At 38.4% G+C, this 27,320-nt stretch overlaps 1 protein-coding gene across 2 annotated transcripts in view; it reads right to left on the bottom strand.

The window, feature by feature from the left end:
• The window catches only part of DGKH (diacylglycerol kinase eta), a 152,315-nt gene extending 125,356 nt beyond the window's left edge, over positions 1-26,959 (bottom strand). For both annotated transcript variants that reach the window (XM_069467208.1, XM_069467209.1), the window contains exon 1: positions 26,768-26,959. In XM_069467208.1, the coding sequence (XP_069323309.1) occupies positions 26,768-26,959 (192 nt within the window). The remainder of the gene's footprint in view (positions 1-26,767) is intronic.
• Between the last annotated feature and the right edge of the window lie 361 nt (positions 26,960-27,320).

Raw genomic sequence — 27,320 nt, 5'->3', positions numbered from 1 at the left:
AAATGTATTAACTCTAGGGGGGAAAAAAAACCTATAATATGAATAGAAATTGATGACTAAACATAATTTGAGATAATAAGGGAAAAAAGAATAAATACTAAGGAATATCAAAAGCTTAAGAACATGGAGAAGGTCATTAAAAATATAATTGGAAAGTCTAGAAAAATATTTCAAAAAGTAGCTTTTCTTTGTGCTATTATTGCTACCAATGAAAATGTAATATGTTTTTCCTTCTTTAACAACTCAGTCCAAAAGCTACTGGGTGGGGTTGAGCAAGGTAGACAAGTGTGGGATGTCAGGGGCCAAGAAGGATAAGGAAGGTCTCCACACAGGCCAGCGCTAGCTCAGAGCCCAAGCAGAACAGGGAGGGTATGTGGATAGCCCAGCATGAGGCAGGACAGCAACAGAGGGGACTGATCTGAGAAGCAAATATATTGAGGCCATTACGAGCCAAATTTCTCACTGTTTGAGAAGAGAGTAAACTTGAAGAAACCTGTGGGGTTGGATTGGAATCAAAGGTACCTGTATGAACTCATGGTTTTCAATTGTGAATTGATAAATAAATAAATATAGAGGTAAATGTGTGTATAAATACTAATCTTTATAAAAAAGAAGCAGAGCTCCTTGGAGAAACGGCTTACTTCAAGGCTGGGGCAAAATTGGTACTAACTGAGCAACATTTATGTGCACACATGGAAGTAATATTCACTGGGTGCCGGGCAGGTGGGAGGCAGATGGAGGGAATGAGTAAATTCACAACTAATGGGTGCTGAGGGCACTGTCTGGGGGATGGGCACACTCGTAGCTCTGGCTTGAGCAGTATAAAGGCATTATATGTAACCAAAATGTTTGTACCCCCATAATATCCTGAAATTTAAAAATACAAAAAAAATTAAGTTTAATTTAAAAAAAAAAAAAAAGGCTGGGGCAAAGAAAGAACAAGATAAACTTAGTATGTCTCATTTTTCCAGAAAGCTAATAGTTTAAGAATGATGGGGACATATCAGAAGAATTGAGAAACCAGCCTGAGGGGGCTTCTACTGGATGATCTGACATAATTTGGACGTCCAAAGAAATAATCATAGTAATGCCTTAACCAGGGAATAAAACAGGAAGTCATACCGATATACACAAAAATAATTTTAAAAATAGAATAGAAAACTTTTCCTTAGTAGCATGGCAACCTAAAGAAAATTACCGTGAAAATATTTAAAAAAATGATGAAATTGTAAAATTCATTTGGCGATAATTATGATAATTACTTCAAAACAAAAATTTATCTCTAGTATTTAAAAATATGTATGTAACATGGTAAATTTTGAACAAAGAAAGCTCTAAGTTTTCATTTCCCAGCACTGTTTGGCTAAAGATGCATAAAAATTAGGAATCAGGCTGTCTGACTTACTGGCTGGACTGGGGCAAATCACTTACTTCTCCGCTTCTTAGTTTCCTCAACTGGAAAGTGATATGAACTTAGATTCATGGTTCTAAACTGTTAAATTCAATAAAGCCTTTTTGTCAAATAAAATCATATATATATGAAGTTATAATATATAAAATTCAGATAAATAATAGGATAAAATTTTCTGAGGAAAACTTAAATAATAACTAAAATGTATATACTTTCTAGAAAATGCCTGGAAATATGGAGCTTACAGATTTCAAAAAAAAAAAATGTAGGACAGGAAAAGAAAGAGTCCTAAAGAATTCTCTTTATAACTTTATATTATGACTTTTCCTTTATTTACAGTAGTCAAACTTAGTAGCCTTCTCAGAATATAAAACACTTAGAGGAAGATTTCTGAAAAATGAGTTGATTCGTAAGTTAGTTTTTAAGAGATTATTATCAAGAAATGGAAACAGTTCATTTCATTACATCAAACATAATGACCACTCAAAGGATTTCTCTAGAATATTGCCTAGGTATGAGCTATACCAGAAGTCACAATATACTCATTAAGGAATATCAGAACTGGGAGGGAACTTAGAGGCCACCTATTTCAACCTTCTATCCTAGAGGGCAGAAACCCATCTCATAAAAACAAGCACTCATCCCCCTATATAATAAGAACCTCAGCACCTCATAAGGTACAGAATTAATTTGGAACTGAAAAGTTAAATGCTTTCCCTACTACTCTCTTATATTTGGTCTGAAAAACATTAGCTATTCTATGGAATGTACTATGTCAAAAAGCATAAAGTGAAAGGACACCAATGGGTGAGGAGAAAGAAATCTAAATTAGTGTGTTAAACAGCAAATTAATTTTTCTATTTGGGTATGGTGGAAAACTAAGACATTAAATTATTGAACTTCAAGATTAAAGAAAGAATTGTCCAGGCATCCAGATAGAAAAAGCAATGTGGGAAAACCAGGCCGACCTCACATTTTTCCACAATAAAAAAGACAGTGGAACAAAATTCTGAGGGAAGGAAAATGGGACCAAAGAATATCATTAAGCCAAGGTATTCACATATAAAGCCAACAGGCAGACATTTCAAACCTAAAAGAACTCAAAAAAACCACCCATGCACCATTCTTGAAAGTACATTTGACAATGAAATACAAGTAATTAAGAACAGAGTCAAAATAAAGAACTAAGGAGTATGGAGATACCCTGAAGAACTAAAAGGAGAACTACCATTTGATCCAGCAATCCCACTACTGGGTATTTACCCAAAGGAAAAAAAGACATTCTATAAAAAAGACACCTGCATTTGGATGTTTATTGCAGCACAATTCACAATTGTAAAGATGTGGAAACAACCCAAGTGCCCATACATTAGTGGATTAATAAAATGTGGTATATGTTATACCATGGAGTACTACTCAGCCATAAAAAATGAATTAATACCTTCTGCAACAATCTGGATGGAACTGGAGACAAAACCAGGAGGTGGTAGGAGAGAATAGGGGAGAACTGTGAGAGTGAGAATAGTTCACCATTCCTGGCTGAAAGTCAAAGGAGCATACCTAAACCAGAATGGGGTGATAAGCAAAAACCCACTGACCAAAGCAACTGAAATGCTTTCTTTACTCTTTTCTTAATTAAATCTAGAGGGTTCTTTAAGAATATACATCTTCTAGAGAAGAAAGTATATATATATGTGACAATCAAATATTCTGTCAGTATGTTAATTAAGGTAAAATGAATTATTTTTAATTTAAAATACCATTTATTGTATGATCGTATTTTTGTCTAGTGATCTGTATATATGCATAGGAAGTATGTCTGGAATGAGGCACACCTAATGTTAAGTGTAATTATTTCCTGGAAGTGGGATTTCAAGATTTTCTTGAGTTTTCAGTTTTATGCTTCGATGAGTATTATCTAACAGTATTTGGCATCCATGTGCACCTCCTCTGTCCCCCCAACTCCTCAAAAGACAATCGGCCAGAAAGCTAAAAACTACATTTCTGAGACACCCTTAGTCTGGGATGTGATTTAGGTTCTGCCAATCAGATGCACTAGACTTGGAAGGTTAAAGTGAAACAAGGGCCACCTTCTAGCTGTTGGGGTAGCCAACAAGCAAGGTCCAACCAATATATGTTTTTGCTGACCAGAATCCTTATTCCAGAGTCTGGTCACCAGCCCTGTAGGTATGAGATAGCTGTGGCAGCGGCAGTTCTACCAGTAACAGCAGCAGCCTCCTGATCTCTGGATAGCAACTTAACATTTACAGTCCAGTGGTAGCCTCTGATTTTTACTCATCCCAACCTCTCAGGGATTTTCTAACTGCCCAATTCCCTGAATTAAATACCTTTCTGCTTAAAATACCTAAAATGTTTTGCTTCCTGCAGTGAAACCTCACTGATGCAGTACTTTTGCATTTATTTTGATTGTTTACAATTGCATGTATCATATTTATATTTGCCAAGACAATGGAGTAATTTTAGTTCAAGAAAATCAAAAAAGAATGGAAGCAAATATTACAACATACACAGGCTATTTACTTCTGGATGACGAGAATATAAAAGACTGTTATCTTCTTTTTACTTTTCTATACATTTTTCCAAAAATATTTCTCTTAGATCATTTTAGCTGTAGAGAGAGGACCGGAGGCAAGCAGGGCTGGAGTCAGAAAAACCACTTAGATTGCTGATGCAATAACCCCAAACTACCCTTGCAGCCCACATTATAGCTGGATATTTTTATCCTGATTCTATTTGGTTGAAATGGAAGTAGACAACATTTAAATCTGGACAGTCAGCTGTCCCTTTTATTTTCTTTAGACAGAACAGAATGAGTGCCTTCAATCAAGAGACAAACTAGTCTAAGTTGTTTCTAAATAGGTTGACCTTAATCACCCTAATATTTCCATTAAACAGATAAAAGTTCAAGGCCAGGGCCCAGGATAGTAAAAGATATTTTCCAATTTCAATTCTGCTTCAGTTGAATAATACTCAGAAAACTGTATTTGTCATTCCTTGTATGAACATATTATTAATCCTTTTTATTTCTTGGGTAAATGATTTTATTCTTTCTTGGTATTGCAACATTAAGCCAAGTGTCACCAGTAATCACCAGTAGTAAAGCTTCATGAAGCTTTCAAAGGTTCTGACAAAAGACTTTCCCTAATGATGTATTTCTGCTCTGAAGTATGCAACATCATCCTTTTAAGTATTATTAAAATGGAGATCTAAACCACATCAGAAAAAAACATTGTTATTTTTAGAAATTTTGTTAAATTCATAATAATAGGAGGAGAATAATGAAGCATCTTTTAGGCTTTCTACATACTATCTAGTCTCTCAAGGCCTATGTTACAGAATTTGTTAAATGTTCTAGTGAAGGGATTATTACAAACATAAGCCATTTATTAATAAAAGCATCAAGAAGAATGTCTAAACAGCTTTGCCAAGAAAGAGTGAATAAACATTATGAAGAAAGAGAAAGTGATGTATAATTCTATGTTCTATAAAAGTTGATGAAGAAAAACATTAAGACTTTTATCCTGTTAAAAGTTCCCAGTTATAAACTATCAAAAGAAAAAAAATACTCATATACAAAGACACATTTTAAAACACAGAAATAATAACCTATAACTTCTTCCTCAATGCTATAGAAATAGGAGCTATAACAAATTATTTTAATTAGCAGACCTAAGCAGCTTCTCTTGGATGAATTGTACTGTCATATCTGTAGGGAAAAAAAAACTGAACAGCACATTTTTTAAACCCAATATTCTCTTGCTTATATATACTTCGAAAAGAGTCACAAACTACTTGTGATAAAATAATTAAATTCTCAACATTACATGTTAAAACTCCATGATTATAGGAAAACAGAGTTAAAATAGAACCAACTGTAGAGAAAAAATAGATAACCTCAACTTGAATAGCAGTAAGATTTCCAGAAAATGGGCAGTAAAAAAGAGGGTTATAATGTTTTCTTACAAAACACTTTCTTTATATAAATTTCATGTCTTTCCCTTTCCAGTTTTATGTTGGAGGTTGATTTTCTCTTCTCTCTTCAATTGGTCATTGTCCAAAGGCCAGTGCAGAAAGTTTGCTTGACAAAAATATAACAAATAATAGAAAACAACTTTAGATTGCTACTTTAGATCAACTGCATATCCAAATATACTACACATGAACTTTTTAATATATATAATGATTCTTTTATTCTTTAGGCCAAAACAATTGAGCTGTCTCCTATCCAATACAGCAGTCTGTCACACAGGCTGCAAACAACATGAGTAACAATTTTACTTGTCAAGTAATTTTTCAAAACTTATTTTAAGTTAGTGTCTTGGTGCCTAGAGACTTGGATTTTTAAATTAAATCACAGACTGAATGTTGAAAAATTTATTTACAAAAATCACTTGCACAGTATTTACAAACACCATCTGGAATTTCCAAGGCTATGAGAGGATTACATGCAATGATCCAAAATGGAAAGTAGAATCACACTGAAAGTGGGCTCATATTAAAAGCAAAAGGCTATTATTGTATGAGATTTAAAGCTTACTGTATTATACATTGTTTAAAATTGTTCAGGAGATTTAGTTTCTCCAAAAATAAAAATAGGAACGTTCAATTAGGAACATAGAAATCAAGGATGGAATTAGGTAACATTGGTGGAGCTGAGGTGACAATGAGTTTGTAAAATGTAGATAGCAGTCTGAAAATAGGAAGGAGTAGGAGGAAGCTGCTGAAACAGGTAGCAGCCTGTGCTCGCCATGGTAACCATGATACCTGGATGAACATCCATCATGGCACAAGGCTTAAGAGAGTGCCCACCTGCACCTTCCTTACATTCCAGTCAGTGGCTCCAGCAACCCATAGACATTAACAAATAACATTTAAGTAGACTAAATAAGGTGGCAGCAGCAACGGGGACGAGTCAACACATCTGTTAAGGGCTACACTTTAAAGGGATTTCTGAAAGATTTGCAAATTTAAGGGAAGAGAATGACAGTATTTTATTTACAGAGTAACCATAGCGCAAAAATAATGATGGTGGAAGTAAAGCCAAGTCCTTATTGCACTTTTACACTTAGATCTCATATTCACAGATGTCCTTGGACTCCTTGATGTCCTTGATCCCAAGAGATACACTTTCGTGATGAAGTAAATATTTTAGTTATAAAGTTCTTTCACTTTAGAACAGTGAGAAACAATGCAACAGCATGACCACCACAAATCTGCTAGCCCCAAAAGCACTATTCTAATTGTATTGTCAAATTGGAGGGATTATCATGCCTTCAAACACCACTAGAAGATTTACACCTGAACTTAACAAATTGAAGAAACATGACCTAAAGCAGGAAAAAGCACAAAGGAAACAGAAAGTATGACTGAAGCTCACTTGTACTTATTTAATGTACATAACAAGCCAAAAAGATGAATCTATCTCAATTTTAAAATTAGGAAACTGGGGCTCGAAGATGTTAAAAAACTCTCTATCATACAATTAGTAAGCATAGAAGGCAGAAGGGCCTATTTGCCTTAAAAACTCAAAAAATCTCCATTACCATGCATTGCCACTCTCATGCTCAATGTGAAACAAAGCACCAGGTAATACTCCTGTCAAGAGTGGCATATACTCTCAAATTTCAATTCTGTTTTCCCAAAAACTGTTTTGTTAAATTAAATTTTATATATATTATAAGTAAGTCTCCAGCTTTTATTCAACATTAGATAACCACACCGGATAGTGAACAGCTAAAATTGTACACGTGTTTTATTAATCTTTGTAACATCAGCACATAAATAGGACCTGTGTTCAAGATGTTAGGGGATGAGTGGATGGATGGATGGATGGATGGATGGATACCGGACAGAGGCCTGTTCTGAAACATCATCTGCGTTAGGAAACATACAGGTCCATCACAGCCTGTATGCCGTGGTAGGACAAGCATGCCTTTATTGCCCTCCCATATGTACTGCTTCAAGTGACATCGTAATTATTTTAATATGTCACTGACAAATAAAAAGTTAACAGATATTTCCTTGAATTTATTCAAAGGAGAAAAAGAAGATGACATCTAGGTGCTTTTCACAAATGATTTTGAGTTAGAGACCTGAAATTTTATTGTCCTCAGGATAGAGATTTTGATAAATGATGTGGAGATCTGACAGAGAATGAAGCTATAAGAATAGTAAGGTTTAAAAACGGCAAAAATCATATTCTGAAGAATCACGTAATACACCTAAGCTCACTCTTTTAAAAAAAACACACATTACCGCAGTAATAATTCTCTACGTCCAAAATATAAGAATGTAAATAGATCAGCTTCCTTCAACTGTGACTGAGTTATCTACTGTGTACCTCAAGACCATGAGGACTATAATGAAAAGAAAAATCTCTAATTCAAAAACACATACTTGATCATAATAAGAGTACAGATAGAATTCAGTAAATTTTCTAATTCATCCTTCCGATTGTAGACAGTCCAACAAAAACACCATGGTAATTTCTCTGAGAACTCCTGAAAAAAGCTCCTTGAATGCAGGGGACACTAAATAAAAGAGCCTTCCGGTGAGGGTAACAAAGTACTAATATAACAGCAGAGCACTTTGAAGAAAAGCCATTGTGCAGTTCAGTCCTGCTAGACGATAATCCTCCCCCCACCCCCATGCCCTACTTCTGTTACTCACACTTGAAGGCTCAGCTCAATGAGACCCTTCTCTGGAAGCCTTTCTTTCATATCTGCCCAAGAGCACCCTCTGTTTGCCTCTGTGACAGCACGCATCCATTACCATATATATATGCATGCATGGCTGTGCGCCATCTACAGATGTTCCTGACTTACGATGGGGTTACATTCCCGATGAACCCATCGTAAGCTGAAACTGTCTTAAGTCAAAAATGTATCTGATACACCTAACCTACCAAACATCAGGGCTTAGCCTAGCCTACCTTAAACGTGCTCAGAATACTTACATTATCCTACAGTTGGGCAAAATCATCTAACACAAAGCCTATTTTATAATAAAGTGTTGAATATCTCCTGTAATTTATTGAATATTGTACCAGAAGTAAAAACCAGAATGGATGTATGGGTACTTGGAGTACGGGTTCTACTGAATGTGTATTGCTTTTGTACCATCATAAAGTCAAAAAATCATAAGTCAAACTATCCTAAGTCAAGAACCTTTGTATGTATTTGTATACATGGCTGTCTCTCCCATGTTAAAAAAAAAAAAAAGGACTGCATTCTACTAATTTTATATCCCCAGTGCAAAATGAACCCTTAATAAATGGCAAAGAAAAAATGTATTAATATGCTGCATACCCTGCTATAAAATCGTGAAAGTGTATCGAGAAGGACATTGGTCTAAAATTTCATTACTCTTACCAAACAGACAAATATCTTTGCTCCCTAGAGTTTATATTCCAGCATTAGAAGATGGACATTAGAGAAAATAAATATACCATATGGTGTATTAGATGGTGATCAGCGCTAAGTGTAAGAAGGAAAAGAAGTTTGAGCATGCCAGGTTGGGAGTGGGGACTGCAATGTTAGATAGCATTGCCAGGACAGGTCTCAAGAAAGTGACATCTGAGGTGAAGGAGGGAGTCTTATTAGTTGAAGATACTTTTTTCTTTTGTTCAAAAACTCATTGGTTAAAAACATTATGCTCTACAAGATGTCAATTATAAACAAAACTCCACCTCCATCACTCTGTCTAGGTTTTCATAATGAGATTTCACAATCTAGTAGTAAATTTGGAAACCAGCTAAAACAAAGTTAATGGGAAACCACTGTCTTCGTGACAATGGGCAGATCTATATTTCTTTGCAAGGTAAACATTTTTTTTTCTTGCTCATCATCATTAAAGTTTGTTTTAGATGCTGATTTTATGTTAAACAATAAACTTACTATGGTACATCATCTCTATTCTTTTAATGCCAATAATTGGCCTCTTTTAAGAACCAATTATGTTCCAGCCACTGTTCCAAATACTCATATTATCTCATTTAAATCCTCACAGCAGCTCTATGAGGTAAGTACAATCACTGTACCAATTCTAGAGATGAGACTAGGTTAGAGAGATTTAGTAGCTTCCCTAAAGTCACTTCAATGGCAAGACAATAACTGAGATTTAAGGCCAGGCCTTTCTCAAAAAACAAATTGCATGAACTTAACCACAACACTCTACTGCCTCAAAGGTAAGAACATTTATGCTATACCACATTTCAATACACTTGCTCATTAACTGTTCACGTGTAAAATTAATATGGAAAAAGACCTCATAACAAAATTTTTCTTGTAATTCAAACAGTAAGCAATATAAACCCACAGGAGCAAAACACAGACCCTATTTTTAAAGACCATCTTGAGAATCTATTATATAAACACAGGGAGTAGTGGTGCCAGGGGTCATTATGATAGGGAAAAGGAAATAAAATGTACTGATAAAAACAAAAGTAAACCACATCCTTCTGTCTCTAAGAATATCTCTAGTCTCAGAGTCATTCCTTTTAAATTAAACCAACATAAAAGCGAGAAATGTACTATTGATTGCTAGATCAATCACAGTGATAATTAATAATTAAGCCTAAAGATTAAAAACTAATGTAAAGTGTTGGCGTTAGCACACACAATGATATCTATTTGTCACTTCAAGCCTTTATGACCTTTCTAGCATAAAAGCCATTATTCACAGACATGAACAGATTATCTCAAAGCCAAATGTGTTTGTTGAGGAGAAAAAAATGGTCTTCTTAATGAAATGAGTAATTCTGTGTTCTAATTTCAAAATTCTTTTTTAAATATTAATATGTTGAAAAATAAAACATAAGTTAGTGTCTATTCTGACAGAAGAGATTTTTTGATATGCTATTTTGATTTGATGGGTTCTGAACTAATGAGTTTCAACTCAAATATTGGTTTTCCTTTAAAAGCACAGATATTAATGATATTTTTTCTTTAAAATAGTTTAACATACAGTTGATTCTCATTATTTGCGGTCGTTAGGTTCTATAAAGTCAGTGCAACACTGAATTAGCAGATAAACCTCTGATCACAACGTCTTTGTCAGCTAGTCAAAAGAAAATCTTGTTTTATGTTTGCTTCTGTTTAAAGCGGGGAAAAAAAAAATATATATATATATATATATATAAACAGAATATATATACATTTAATTCATTAACATTGAACTCAGGGCCAACAGCACTATAACTCATGCCTGAAAGAAGCTTGTCTAACAAATCTGTTTTCCATAAGGCACATCAAGGCCTTCTTGCTTTTAGGAACACTACATAGCACTTCAGCACTAAACTTGGGGCCATTCTAAACAGTGAGATCACCAAGAAAAAGCACAAAAATGTGAAAAACATGTCCCTACACAGATCACGAAAGGACACTTGCTTACAGCACGAGCTGAAGCAAGAAGGCAGACGGTTACCAGGTTTAACCTCAGCTGAGAATGTGCACATTGGGCAACTCAAACTTTTCACCACTTTATGTACATCCACGATATTTATTTTAGTACTTTTACGATTCATTTATTATATTTTGATCTTTAACCCACCTGGAAATTATGTAGTCCATAGCGTGAGGTAGGAACTGGGCTTCAAATTTTATTAACTAAATGGAGCTCCAGCTGCCTCCAGAGGACTTATTGAATAATCCATCTTTTCCCCCACTGATTTGAAATACTATCTTTATTGTAAAATATTCTTACATGTATTCATGGTCACATTTCTGAACTTTTTATTCTGTTCCATTGACCTTTCTGTTTATTTCCACATCAGAGCCAAATTAAATTTTGTTGTTTCTTTGTGCTACATTTTATCATCGGATTGGCTAACGACCTCTTCATTATTCTTCCTTCTCAATATGTAACTAAATATTATTTTATGACCTTTCAAGTCATTTTAGTAAATTAGCAAAAATTTCAACAGCAATTGTAGTTGTGTAAAATTTACAGTTAGACTGGGTAAAATGTATAGCACTCATGCAAATTCTTTTTGTCCCTCAGCAAAGTTTCACGGTTTTCTTGATGTTTTGTACACTTCTTGTTAAGTTTATTTTTCACTTTTATCTCACTAAAAAAAATGTAATATTATTTGAGTTTATAGAAGTCTCCTCCTATAAGCTTGCTTTTTAATTTTTTAAATTATGGTAAAATATAATGAAATTAACCACCTTAAACATTTTTAAGTATAGGGTCAGTGGCATTAAGTACAATCACATTGTTGTGCTACTACCATCACCACCATCCATCCACAGAACTCTCTCATTTTATATACTAAAACCCTGTACCCATTAAACAATTCCTACTCCCCATTCGCCCCTCCCCCAACCCCTAGCAACCACCATCTTTTCTGCCCCTATGAATTTGACTACTCTATGTACCTCACACTAGTGGAATCACACAGTATTTGTCCTTTTATGACTGGCTTGCTTCACTTAGCATAATGCCCTCAAGGCTCACTCATGTTGTAGCATGTGTTAGAATTTCCTTCCTGTTGAAGGCTGAATAATGTCCCATTACATGTGCATACCACAGTCTGTTCATCCATTCATCTATCAATGGACACTTGGGTTGCTTCCACTTTTTCGCTTTTGTGAATAATGCTGCTATGAACATGGTGTGTAACTGCTTCATAATTTTAATGTTTTATATATCACATGACCACACTGTATATGGTTAATTTAAGAGCACATCAAGCTCCCCAAGCTTTTTCAGCCTGTAGATAAACATAGGGTCACAATGATGACAATAATCCACGCTTTACTGGTTATTTCCCTTCCTTACTCATATGGCAGTCCTCCCTTGCCCAAATATTTCCCAGGGAATGTTTCACATATGCTCATGTTTGCTTCCCCTCATTGTACAGGCAAGTCAAGCACCCATGACTCACCTGTTCACTCCAGACTCTCAATTACCCCCCACACACTGGGGCCTTAAGGTACTAATGCCATATAGTGATTTTTTCCTGTCCTTTCATTATATCCACTCTCCTGTTGCATAGAAAAGGAGAATGAAGGAGTTGATCCAACAAGCTAGAATGCTGCTTCTTTAAGAAGAGGAGAAAAAAGACCACGAATACTCAAATGGTAATAATTTAGAACTGTTGTGACATACAGGGATGATGATAAGGTAGAAGTGTTTATTACCAGGGGAAGGTTGAATCTCCCTCAACATTCTTCCCTTCCTACTGTGGAATTTTAACTGGATCTATGATAAAATCTGTCTACTTCTCAGATAATACCCAACCTATAAAAAGGTTTACAATCAAACATCTCTGGTTTCTGGCTTGCCGAAGGCAGAGCGAGCGTGGGAATCCTTTCCCTGTGGCTGGAAGGTTTCACTAGCACCTCACTCACTTGCATCCTTCTGGCGTACAGAGGCGCCCTATTGGGAAAAGGGCCATTCGCCTCAAGGTTCTTGAATGCGTAGCTAGCATTTCCATCCTCACAACAGCCTTCTGAGGGTTTACATCTGAGGAAACTAAGGCTTGGAGAGGTTCTGTAAGTTGCCCAGTAAGAACTGGAACTGGGACTCGTGTGTTATTCCATGCCCATAAGTACGTTTTTTTAAAAAATTCCAAACTAGATTTATTTATTTCTTTGGGGAACTTTCTTTTTCCTGTTCTACGTACAATACTTTATGAAAGGAGGGACCCAAGCTGTGCATTCATGATGCAGAGACTTTCTTAGCAAAACCTATTATCAATGCATCTCGAAAGCATATTTAAAATAATTAATATGGTTTCTTTTCATAGTCTTTCTTTCCTTTTTAAATTTTCTATGATTAAAGTTTAATTCTTGGACTTAATGTTTGCCAAAATCTTCTCTTCTGCCTCTCCGAGGTCAGCAGCTTGGTCCCGTGGTTATCCCTAAACCCCGACGCAAGCCCTCACTCTTTACCCCACGTAAATTCCAGAACTTGTCACTGTATCCACCTCCTTTGGATCCGCCCTCACTCTCCCTGTCCCGTCTTGCCCCAAACCACAACCGTGGTTTAACCCCGCTCTCCACTTGCTCCACTTCCTGCACTCACACAGCTGAACCTGCTCCCACAGCCAGGCCAACAGAGGTGCCTCAAAGGCAGCCGAATGTGTACACTGCATTTCTCCAGTCCATTCTCTGTCCCGCTCCCCTGTCCAGTTATTCATACCTTTCCTAGGTCCTCAGTTTACAACACCTGCTCCCTCCGCTTGACTCTCAGCTGATGACCTAGCTTCCCACTCCACTGAGAAGATCGAAGTAATCAGGAAAGAATTTCCAGGAGTGCCAGCCCCTGCATCTGCCACATACTGTGACTAAACTGTGACCAGCTCCCAGAGCAGTCCAGCCCCTCACAGGATCCCACCCTGCCTCACACACAAGGACACTGCTCCAGTCATTCTCCTCTCTTCTGCATCACTTAGTCTTCCCTCTCCACTGGATTGTTCTTCTCAGCCCACAAACGCAGTCTGGTTTCTCCTGAAAAAATCAGTTTGCTTAAAATACTCTCTCACTTGACCCCTAGATCACTCTCCAGCTATTGCTTCATGTCTCTCCTATCTTTTAAAGGGTTTGTTTTAACCAGTCAGGCGCAATGGTTCACGCCTGTAATCCTAGCACTCTGGGAAGCCCAGCAGGGAGGATCGTTTTGAGCTCAGGAGTTGGAGACAAGCCTGAGCAAGAGCAAGGCCTCTATTTTCTACTAAAAATAGAAAAATTAGCAGGGTGTGGTGGCGCAAGCCTGTAGTCCCAGCTATTCGGGGAGGCTGAGGCAGGAGGATCACTTGAGCCCAGGAGTCTGAGGTTGCTGTGAGCTATGATGCACTGCACTCTAGCCAGGGCAGCAGAGTGAGACTCTGTCTCAAAAAATTTTTAAAAAAGGCGGGGGTGGGGGTGGGGGGGGGAGGGCGGGAGGGTGTTATAGGTGCTGATTTTATCTGAAAAATCAAACTTGCTATGAAATAGCAACTGTATTCTTTTAATATTAATATGATAACTAGCATCTATTAAGTGCTAATTATGTGCCAACCACTGTGCTAAAATGTCAAGGAAATTGTCACAGCAACCTCTCCGCTGTCCTCTCTGACCCCTCTGACTTTTTTTTTCCTACTACCCGCTTCTCTCTCTCACTCACTCCAGCCACCCTCAGCCTCCTAACATTTGCTCTCAGAGGTGTCAGGTGTGTCTCCAGCTCAGGGCCTTTGCACTTGCTGTTCTTTCTGCTCGCTCTGATCTTCCTCCAGACAGGGGGGCTCTCTCCAAAAAAGAAAAAAGGTCCAGATATACTGTGCTAGCAAGTTTTCCAAGTATCCCTGCCAAGACCTTCGCTGGGGTCCATGAGGTCAACACTATTTTCATCATAATCCTAAAACATACATGTCTTTTAATGTTCTGCAATGTGCTCATAAAGCTCTACAAACATATTTTTAAAAAACCTGATTGTAGAATCATTTTATCATTTTTTATGAAAGCCACCAAGAAACACCATTCTTCTTTCCATACTACCTAAGAATATATCACTCAATCCTCTCATCAATTGCACCTGAATAAATAAGTAAAAACAACAGACAACCTGAGATTCTACAACTCTTTGAAAGTATCTCAGCAGATGCCTAGTTTAACAGGAGAATTGTTTGATGTACATGCCATTTGATCTTCAAAAATAATTTGGATTTTATGCCTGGGGTTAGCTGTAACTAAAACCTCCTTACTTAAATCTCCTATATAACTCTGTCACAAAGATGAAGTTAGGATTATGTCCAGACCTCACAAGGTAGGACATTATAAGGACACCTTCCATGTGTTACAATGTAGGTGAGGGGAACGTCTACTTCATCCCTCACCCCCACCAACATGAAAAACTGATAGAACACATTACTTTGGTTACCCCAAGAAAGGTTAGAAAAGCTTCTTCCCCCTAAAATCTAGAGGGCTTTTTTGCCACTGATGATAAAATTTTATAACTGATCTTGTTGCTTTGGCTGCCAGAAAGCTTGGGACCAAATTTACAGCTCATCCTTAACTAGACAGCATACCCTGCTCTATATATCATTAACCTACTGACCTTCTTCTTGGTCCTCTCCTATCTATACTTTACCTAAGCTTGACACACAGTGTGGAATATAAGCCACTTCAAATATTTTGAGGAATATGGGGAAATAATAGTATATAAAAATAAATCAGAGAAATAGGAAAAGGGGGACATTTCAGAGGGCTAAAATAACACATGCAAACACTTCAGCAGAGGAAAATGCCTGCCTTACTCTGGGAACAGAGAAGAGTTTGGCGTGGCTGGCCAAGAGGATGAGAGTGACAGAAAACACAAGTGGAATACTACGGCATTGGCTCTGCCTGGGGTGCTCTGAGCCCAGACATCTGCCTAAGTCACATTACTTCACTGAGATCTCTGTTCACATATTACCTTACCAAAGAAAGTCCATCCTGGATCGATTCAACCAAAATACTTTACACACATACACACACACACACACACATACACACTACTCTATCAATCTCCATTTACTGTTTTATCTTTCTCCGCTATGAACACCTGCTAGATTATATAAATTTGTCTGTTTATATGTTTATTAACTTCTTCCTTGGTAGAATATAAGCTCTGTAACACCAGAGCTTTTTATATTATTTTATCATCTCAGCATCTAGAATAGTACTCAATAAATATTAGTTGAATGAATAGAAAGGCAGTTTAGTATCAAGTTGAGAAAGACCTAATAAGCCATGCTAAGAAATTTAGACTTCATCCCACTAGTAACAGGCAATGTCTAAGAGCTTATGCAAAATGTAATCTGTATAATATATACATGATATATATACATATATATAAAAAAAATTTCTTTTAGAGAGATAACCCTGGCATTGAAGTAGAGAATAGACCAGAGAAGAAATCCACGGCAAAAATCCAAATGACAGATAATAAAAGATAAATGGGTAAGCATTAGTTAGGGTTAAGGTAAGCAGCAAATGGAAAGGGTGAGAGGAATTCATGAGAGATATTAATACAGGCAGCAAAGGGACAGTCTATCATGATAGTTCAAACAGGTCACTTGATAGCTGTGTGACCTTGGGAAAGTTACTTATCTAATCTTTGGTTTCCCCATTTCTAAAATGGGAGAATAATTGTACTTACCTACCTCATAGTTTTGTTATGAGAATTAAATAAAACAACATATAAAAATATGGAATTGACCAAATTTGGTGATGGTTGACAGTGAGTGAGTTCCATGAATATAGGAACCATGTCTATTTTATATGTGGCTAAATCCCCAGCACCTGGCACTCTGCCTAGCCATAGCAGGCACCGAATGGATATTCACTGAAAGCAAATGAATTAATGATGATGATTAGCAAGACAAAAGGTCAAGGTTAACTAAAAGGCAATTCCTTTTATAGGATACAAAAGTTGTGGAGCAAACTTTGCCAAGGGTGGGGAAACTGCACAAATCTGTTTAGTTTGAGAACACTGAGGCTGAGATGGCTATAGACCCACTACAGAAAATGTCTAGTAGGCATAGGACCTACTGGCCCAGATCTCAGGAGAGAAGTACAGATTAGAGAAAGACTGATGGAGCTGGTAGTCAAAGCCTAACCTCATTGATCAGATCAACTAAGGGAAGAGGCAAACAGTTAAAATAAGACTCCTAGGAAACAAAAACATTTGGCAATAGGAAAAGGAATCAGGGATAGAGGTTGAGAGGCAGTAAAAAGGCAATAAGAAAGATAAGAGAACTTTGAAGTTTGAAAGCAAAAGAAGATAAGAGAAGAAAATGGCCAACAGCATCCAAATTGGCAAGAAATGGTTGACTGAAAACTAGAGACTACTGGATTTTAGCAACTCAATTATTAAGGACCTTTTCAAAAGAAGTTTCATGAAGTGGTTAGGGCCAAAGCCAGATTGCAGTGCACTGAGGGGTAAATAGAAGTTGAAGAAGGTCAGACAAGGAGGATCTGAGAAACATCATTTCAGGATAAGATAGATAGATCTGGCCATGAAAGCTCCCAAAAGGCAACCTGGCCAATTATTTCCACCACCACCTCTAAGTGGTCATTCATTCTCATTATTTTTTCATAAGACACTTAAACAGTCAACAAAGCATAGTGGTCTACATACACTACTGATTAAATTATTTAAAAGCCACATGTATCAGAAGTAACTGAGTTATTAGCATTTTATACCAATTTTTAAAAATAATCTCAATAATTATGGATACAAAAGTGTATTTCTTTGACCATCATTACTACTCTAGCAGGTAGGAATCACTATATCCAATTTACAAATGAGAAATCCACAGTTCAGAGTGAAGTGTATTGGTAAGAGCACACGAACTGCTGTAGCAAACAATGCCCAAATCTCAGGGACTTAACACAATAAAGGTCTATGTCCCCATCATGTCACAATCCAATGTGGCTAATGGGAGTCGGGGAAGGAGCACAGAGGGCTCTGCTCCATAAAGTCATTCAGGGATCCAGGCTCCTTCCCCTGGATAATCTACATCTATCTGGCAGGTGGAGGAAGAAATAGAATGCGGAGAGACACTTAGCTTTAGAGGCTAAGTGACAGATACCACTCTCACCTGTATTTCACTGGCCAGAATTGTTAAATAGCCCCATCCACCTGCAAGAGGAAAGAAAGTCTAATGGTGGGCCAAGAAGAAAAGGAGAAACAGATATTGCTGAGCTCAGCATTCTCTGCCCCATTAAGTAACGTGTCTGAGGTCACCTAATAGTACATGAAAGAGCTAAGAATCAAACCCAACACTACCTAGCTGCTCCGAGGAACCTTGGTATTCCATGTTCTACCCCCAATTCTAGCGTTTCTCCACATGACAATGATGACAACAGATGGTTTATATTGCAAGAATTCAACATTACTGTAGAATTATACCGTGTGTACAGTTAAGTCCTCACTTAACATCACCAGTAGGTTCTCAGAAACTGCCACTTTAAGCGAAATAATGTACAGCAGGTCCTCAAATAATGTTTCATTCCACGTCTGTTCATTATAACATTGAAGAGGAAAACGTATTGGTTTCAGGCCAGTTGTGGTGGCTCATACCTGTAATCCTAGCACTCTGGGAGGCCGAGGACCACTTGAGGTCAGGAGTTCGAGACCAGCCTGAGCAAGAGCAAGACCCCATCTCTACCAAAAATAGAAAAAATTAGCCAGGCGTGGTGAAGCGTGCCTGTGGCCCCAGCTACTCGGTAGGCTGGGGCAGGAAGATCACTTGAGCCTAGGAATTTGAGGTTGCAATGAGCTATGATGACGTCACTTCACTCTAGCCTGGGAGACAGAGCAAGACTCTTGTCTCAAAAAAATAAAATAAAATAAAAAGAATCGGTTTCGTTATTCATAATTAAAGTCACAGTTTCCAAGAACCTATCAACAATGTTAAGTGAGGACTTATGGTATATAAATATGTATTTTTTTATCTTTCATTTTCTAAGCTGCAATTTCCCTTTACAAATCAATGGTTTTGGTTTTCTGAGGGGCATACACACAGGCATAACCTTTGAAGGGACTCTTTTAAGCCCAAACAAGCTAGGGATGCATAAACCCCAGGCTAAGAACCCTTCTCTATGGTATCTTACCTTTGACACCGTTAACTCACTTCCAACTTTCTACATGCTTCCTCCCACCCCCACGCTACTACAGCCCCCCTGCCCCCTTCACTATGGCTCCTGTCTCTCGGTCTTTGCAGCTACTGTTCCTTCTGCTTAGACTGCTCCTCCCCCAGAGGTCCACACGGCTCATTGCCTGAGATCCCTTCCCACTCCACCTCCTCTCACAGCCCTGCTTTATTTCTCACCTTCTCCTGTACTGTGCATTTTACATATTGATGAGTTCATAAATCCCCCCTGCATTAAAATGTGAGCTCCATGAAGGCAGAGAGTTTTGTCTATTTCGCTTACTGCTCTAGCCCTGGCACCTACAACAGTGCTTGAAACACCATAAATATTTTTTTGAATGAGTGAACTGAGGGAAACAAAAAGAGTAAAACTGAGAAGGAGCACAGGGGAAGATGTATGATGTTGAAAATGTTCTCATTCTGAGGCTGGATTCACAAGTGTTCATCTTACTATTGTGCTTTGCAAACTACAGAGACAGTATATATACTTATAAATATCAAATATTATAATATTACATAATTTTCAAGTACTACAAAAGTATGAATGAATAATCCAATTCAAAATGGTATGTCTGCTCAACAAACTCTTGCACATTTTCTTATCTAAATAAAATAGTCAGATGGAGAAAACTAGGCCAAAAAAAAAAAAAAAAAACCTGTCCATTTTCATCCCTTAGCTAGGTAAAAATAAATTTTACTCATCTTTTCTCCTCAAACAAATGTGTCTTAATAAGCCACATGGAAAATTACTTCACATAATTCTTTTTAAAGCTATATCCTGACCTTTTAAAAATAGCATTTTACCTTATAGAAGTGAAACTAACTGTTTTCTTTGAAAACCTATTGAAGAGTTAGGTACCTACAAGTATTTTCTTCTAAAACAGTCCTTCTAAAGATACCTTTTAAATGACCTGATGATTTCTATTAATTTTAATTAAAATTAATATAAATTTTGGCTGAAGTTTTTTACTCCAAAACTCACTTTTCAAATGTATACTCTTTTACTTGTCACTAAAAACAGGATCCAAATGGCAAAAACGCATTTATGAAACCCAAAACATTGATGAGAGATATACTCATGGATTAAACAAATTAATAAGGGCAGGGGAAGGAAAGAGGAAGAGAAGAGGGGAGAAGAAAAGGGAAATTTCAGGGCGAGAGGGAAGGGCAGCGGGAAGGGAGAGAGGCCAAGAGACGTGCGCAGCGGCCTGCCTGCACACACACTTTTGCATGCTGCAGATTAAAGTTTCACAGCCCAAGAAGTTATGGCATCACGGAAAGCAAGTCATTTGGAACCTATCTGCTGGAATCCACTGTGTGAGGGACACGGGTCCCGTAGTTAGATGGCCTGCTTTTGAGTTCCAGCTCTGCCATTTACTCAGCAGATACTCCAACTTGGTCTCAGTTTTATCGTTTGTAAAATGCGGGTAATTTTATGCCACAGGTAAATAGGATCATGTATATAAAACTTTTCTGTAAACAATAAAATGCTAAGTAGAAAGGTATTTTTAAATTTCTGAATTCAATGCACCAAGCTTATATTTAAAAAGATCTATTATACTAAATTACATTCTGGTGTTCTGAAAAAGTGCTAGTACTCAAATGGCACAGTGACTCGGTAAGAGATTCCAGCTCCACATATGATAAAGTTAATCAGATTTCCTTGGTGTAAAACAAAAGCCTGTAACAGTCTTCCAAATAGCCTCATAACAAAAAGCAGGAGGGAGGGAATTATGACCGTATATGTTCATTTGGGGGGAAAAAAAACAATTATATAAAATAGAAACAATGTACATTCAATCCTAAATTAAAGCTATTATCGATAGCAGTTGTTGACCATTTTAAGCCACTTAACCAAATCAAAAATACAAATGTGTTCCAAGCGACTAAATAGTTACAGAGTAAAATACTCAATACCCAACAAAACCAAACAAATTTACCAAGGGAAACTGTTAATGTACTAACACGTTATGGTCTTTTTCAAAGGTCTATTCATAGATGTAAAACAAACTCTCTTTAATTAAAGCTTTGGCTTGTAAACACATTTCCTGAGTAAGTAAAGCCTAATGAATCCAATATAAGTGAAACACTGTACCCTGGAAACAGAAAGGAGCCCCGAGTCCTTTATAATAGCAGTTTCATATAATCTTTGACCATAGCAAATGTACAGCCCTAAACTAAGTGAAAGCTTTCTAAATTTAGATACTTTCAAATAATGCATCTTAAGTTATAGGTAAAGGTTTAGTAAATTATTTATTATGTCTCTTATCTTTAATAACGGGATATCATGTTTAACTTGTAATCAAAATGGAAAGAAAGCTGTTATACCATATATTACTGTACTGAGAGTCAGAGTTTCCAGTCTATATTTAGTTCACATTAAAATGGAAGCAAAGACGCAAACCAAGCTAAAAATAAAATGTTCTACAAAGATGAGATTTTTAAAATGGATTGAAATCTAGCTTTATTTGGTCCCTTGAACACTAATCGTATTTAGCAGCACCTTAACTTTGCAATGCTTGGCAAACCTAACTATTCCATCTTTTTCATCTTCTAGAATACGAGGCAACAAACTGCAGCCACAGACCATATCCATGGGCCATATCCTGCCAGCCACCTGATTTTATATAGTCAATGGGCTAAAAGGTCTTTACATGTTTAAATGGGTATTTAAAAAAAAAAAAATGATAATTTTTTTTTTTTTTTTGAGACAGAGTCTCGCTCTGTCACCCCAGCTAGAGTGCAGTGGTGTCATCACAGCTCGCTGCAACCTCAAACTCCTAGGCTCAAGCCATCCTCCTGCCTCAGCCTACCAAGGAGCTGGGACTACAGGCATGTACCACCACACCTGGCTAAATTTTTCTATTTTTGGTAGAGCTCTTGCTCAGGATGGTCTTGAACTCCTGGCCTCCAGCAATCTTCCTGCCCTGGCCTCCCAGAGTGCTAGGATTACAATCGTGAGCCAATAATCCTTGCCTAGCCAATAATATTTCTTAACCTGTGAAAATTATGTGCAATTCAAATTTCAGTGTCCTTAAATAAAGTTTTATTGGAACACAATCACACTTCAGTATTGTCTATGGCTGCTTTACACTACAATGATAGAGCTGAGTAAATTTTTTCTTTTTCTTTATTAAGGTATAATTGACAAAAATTACATATATTTATGGCATGTGACGTGGTATTTTGACATACGTATATATTGTAAAATGATTAAGATAATTAACATATCCATCACCTGCTTATTTCTTTGTAGTGAGAACATTTATAATCTGCTCTCTCACCAATTTTCAAAAACATAAAATTCTATTATTAACCATAGTCGAAATGCAGTACAATAGGACTTAATCTATTATTCTCCAGAATGTATTCATCCTGTCTAACTGAAACTTTGTACCCTTTGACCAACATCACTCCACCGTCCCATCCCCTCCCTCCTAGCCACCATTCTGAGTTGAGTAATTTTGACCGAGACATTATGGCCCACAAAACTTAAACTACTTATTGTCTGGATCTTTAGAGAAAAAGTTAGCCAACTTCTGCCCTAGATGAATTTATTATTTGAGATCTCTTTCTGCTCATCACCTATCAAAATGTAAAAGTTCCTACTTACCTCTCATTTCACACTAAATTTGCTAACAATAAACCTGTCAATATCATTTTATTCTTATTTCTTAACACTCTTCTGGCCATGTTTCTCTTTCCCATCCTGTTTAGATCATTACCCAATTCCAATGTTTCCACCCAGAACTGTAGCTAAACATCTTAAATGATATTTTCTAATTTATTCTGTTTCTACTTTAAATCCTGGATGTGAACCACCATGACCCACATGGGCTACCACCTACAATTTGAAAAACACTGAGCAAGTCTTCCCTAGTCTACTGTATTTAGAGTTTGTGTGAAAGATAATGTTTTAATTGCACAAATTGCATCTCATAAGGCAATGAAAAACACAAATCAATATTTTCATATACTGTCTTACCATGAAGGTACAGGAGTTTATTTCTACATCCTTTGTGTTTAATGGAAACCAAGATACCAATTGAAGATTATGATCATTATTCTTGCTGAGCTTAAAGAGATGTCTTAATCCAGATATAATGTTGTTGCAAAGTTCTGAATATCGTTTCAGTGTTTAGGTATGCTTTACCTAAACTTAGAGTCTTATTTGTGCCTATACAAAATTAACTGTAAGAAGATGTATGAATGTCAAAAAAAAAAAAAAAATGAGAACACAATAAATCTAATCAGGAACTATTTTTGACACATGAAGCTTCAAGACTTTAGCCAAGATAACTCAATGGCAGAAATAGTCATTTGGATACATCATTTTGTTTACAGTGGTTGAATAATCCTAGTCTGCAAGCCTGACCAAGGTTCTTCCAGCCATTCCTTTAAAATGAAAGACTACAATAATCATGGGCCAACATAAAGCATACCAGGCCTTCTGTACAATTCATGTTCAAAACCCAATTGGTCTGAGTTGGTATCAGTGTTGTTTCAAAATGTCTCATTCTCAGTAAATACCTGTAAAATTCTCTACAACAGTATGTCTGACGCAAAAATCCACAAACTCCGGAATAATAGAGAAGAGTAAAGAGGAAGAAGAGATAGGACAAGTACTCTGGCTCTCTATTGGCTTTCCCACATCAGCACCACTTCACTTTTGTATCTAAGCAACTTTTTGCCTTTGGGAAATAAAGGTAGCCATAAAATCATCTAGTGTTTAGCAACTGGATAGCTAGGTGAGACCACCTGAAATTCCACTTAGCTGCTACAGAGAAAGGAAAAAAAGTGAAAAACAGAAAGATTAAAAATAGTAGAGAAGTCAGCAAGGACAGAAAGAAACCAGGAAAAAAATGGAAAATGAAAAGGTGAACAAAAAGTACACAGTATAGGGATGTGATGAGCGTACTAAAATATACATGCGGACTTTATTAAGTCACATTAATTTGAAAGGCACACCAGTCCTATTCTTTATTTAAAAAGTCATCACATCGGCCGGGCGCGGTGGCTCACGCCTGTAATCCTAGCACTCTGGGAGGCCGAGGTGGGCGGATCGTTTGAGCTCAGGAGTTCGAGACCAGCCTGAGCAAGAGCGAGACCCCATCTCTACTAAAAATAGAAAGAAATTATATGGACAGCTAAAAATATATATAGAAAAAAAAAAATTAGCCAGGCATGGTGGTGCATGCCTGTAGTCCCAGCTACTCGGGAGGCTGAGACAGGAGAATTGCTTGAGCCCAGGAGTTTGAGGTTGCTGTGAGCTAGGCTGACGCCACGGCACTCACTCTAGCCTGGGCAACAGAGTGAGACTCTGTCTCAAAAAAAAAAAAAAAAAAAAAAAGTCATCACATCCATTATAAAAAAGCTGAAATTAGTGTGTTGTCTTAAAACAACCATACTTCTGTCCATAGAGGACTGGTTAATTAAATGATGATATAGCATATTAGGTTGAACCATAGGAAATTTTCCTTATTTGATCAATTTTGACCTACTGACAAAGTAATTTCATATAGCTCAATCTAACATCATTGAAAACAATGTAGTAGATTCATGTATACCATTAGAGAAATGATCTCCATATTATATCTCCAAACAAGACATAGAATGCTTACAGAAAGTTCCCATTAGTACTTTATTAAGAAGTATCCATATATAACAGATTTTTATAAAGAAAAAGATATCCATATATAATAATAATTTATACACACACACACACACACACACACACTTGTATGTACATAGAAGTTTCAGAAGGCACACAAAGAAAATGTCAACAATGACTGCCTCTTAGAAGTGAGACCCGAGGTCTGGAGTGAGAAGATTACTTTTCATTGGCTACCCTCCCATCACTGTATGTCCTCTGCTACTGTTTGAACGTTTTATATGCATGTATTACTTTTTCAATTAAGAAAAAGTCTGGACATTTTTCAAATACTACAATTAAGTTAATGTCCTTTATTAACATTCAAATTATTTAAAACATTAACCAGTACTTACAACAAAGAACACTTCAAATAAGGTAATTACTTAAGTTAGTGGCCTTTTTTTACTCCAAACCTAAACTGCCTACCCAACAGTTTTATGATCCTAAGGATTTTAAAGGAAACTAAACTAAGTACTACCTATGTTTTAATAATATTCATATACATGAAGCACTATATGTAAGTATGTACTACAGGTTTAGCATCCCCAATCTAAAAATCCAAAATCCAAAATGCTCCAAAATCCAATACTTTTTGAGCATCAACATGATGCCACAACTGGAAAATTCTACACTCGACCTCAGGTGACTAGCCACTGTAAAAAGGCAGGCAAAACTTTACTTCATGCACACAATTATTAAAAATATTACATAAAATTACCTTCAGGCTATGTGTATAAGGTGTATATGAAACACAAATGAATTTTGTGTTTAGATTTGGGTCCCATCCCCAAAGCATTTCACTATGTATATGCCAGTATTCCAAAATCCAAAAAATTCCAGACCCTGCTATGGTCCCAAGCATTTTGGATAGGGGATATTCAATCTGTACATACACATAGTCGTTCATTTAAGAAACATTTTTGACCTCTATGTGTAACTCATTCTGCTGAAGGCCCTATGTATATCTACGCATAAATGCTTGATAAAGAGACAGCATATATACACATATGTATATAAGCATGTGTATATGTGTGTGTATACGTGTGTGCGTGTGCGCGCCACACACACCATTCCAGGCTGCTGCTACTCAACCAGGACTGAAGATGCCACTAGTAATTACTACCTGTCAGACGTAGAGGCCCTTTGGTGCATCTTCAGGATATATGAGCAAGAACTACTAGTGTTGTCTTAAAAATGACTGGGCTTTGAGCTGATCCTACAGCCTACCTCTCCCCGAGGTGGTCTCATTTTACGCACCTATGGAGGGGATCAAGAGAGTATTTGTCTTTTCTAATTATCTGGATCATAACTGAAGACTGGGAACCAGTAGTTAAATTTAACAGTTCTCTTTCTATAAATTCCCCTACTGCCCTCACCTTCTTCCCTGAGAATCAGTGCACGTGATAACAGATGTAACTGATGAAGTTCGCGCCACGCAGGGTGCGGTTCAACAGCGAGCACCGTTTACCACCGACGTTGCCTCGCCTTCCAGATGGCAGCAGGAGGCAGAGGGACGAGAAAAGTGTCGCCTCCCACCCACCCGCTCCCAGTGGGCCAAGAGAGGGGTAGACTGCTGTCCGCGGGACAGGAAGGCTGCGGGGCTCACCGCACGCAGCTCTGGCCGGTCGGCCTGCACGCGCGCACACTCCACCGACCGGCAGGGAGGGAAAAAAATAAAACACTCCTTTTGAGTTCCCTAAGTGGGAACTCGCAACTGCGCTTCAGCTTTTTCCCACGCTCCTGCCGAGCCGCTGGTTCAGGGCTCCTCCGCCCCTGCCAGCCAAGCCCACCCTCGCCGCCTCCCGCGCGCCCGCCGGGAATCCCTGGCCTCAGCGCCGCGGTCCAACTCCCGGCGCTCCGCCCCCGGGTCCGCCCGCCCCGCGCCCACGGTCCCGCCCCGCGCCCCCACCTTCCCCGGGATCGCCGGGCGCCCGCCCCGCCCCGCGCCCCCACCTTCCCCGGACCGCCCGGCGCGCGCCCCGCGCCCCAAGCGCCCTTACTCCACCTCCCAGCCCCGTCACCTCCCGCTCTCCACGCTCACCCAGGCCCGCCTTCCCCGCCTCACCTTGGTCCGGATCTGCCCCGAGGTGGACACTTTGCGGATCAGTTTCTGGGGTCCTTCTTGCTCCGCTTCGCTGTCGGACGAGTCCTCTCCCGGCCCCGCCGAGGTAGCGGCTGGGGTGACCACGGCGCCTGCCCCGGCGGCTGCTCCTCCAGCGGCTCCCGGAGGGTGGTGCTGGCCGCCGGCCCCGGCCATCCTCTCCAACTCCTGCAGGGACACAGCACCGCCCGGCGGGGGCGGCGGCGGCGGTCAGCGGGTGGGCTCTGCCAGAGCGGGGCCCGGAACCCCGCGCCTAGCCGCCGCCGCCATCTTCAACTCCCCCAGCCACCCCCGCAGGGGGAGGGTCGCCGAGAACCAGACGCCCTCCAGCAGGGGCCCTCCGGCCTCCTTTGCCCGGTTCCCGCCAGAGCGGTGGCCGCGGTGGGGCCCCGGGATCGCGGACCCCAACCCTCCTGGGACCCCTGCGCACCAAGCCTCGGGATGTTCTAGGGTACCTGACCCAGAATACCACCAGCGCGGGTAGAGTGGACTGGAGTAACACAGGGATTGGGGCAAT

The sequence above is a fragment of the Eulemur rufifrons genome, chromosome 4 (assembly GCF_041146395.1).
Source record: "Eulemur rufifrons isolate Redbay chromosome 4, OSU_ERuf_1, whole genome shotgun sequence".
In the NCBI taxonomy this organism is placed as follows: domain Eukaryota; kingdom Metazoa; phylum Chordata; class Mammalia; order Primates; family Lemuridae; genus Eulemur; species Eulemur rufifrons.
The sequence above is the reverse complement of the archived record's forward strand: the minus strand, read 5'-3'. Positions and strand labels throughout refer to the sequence as shown.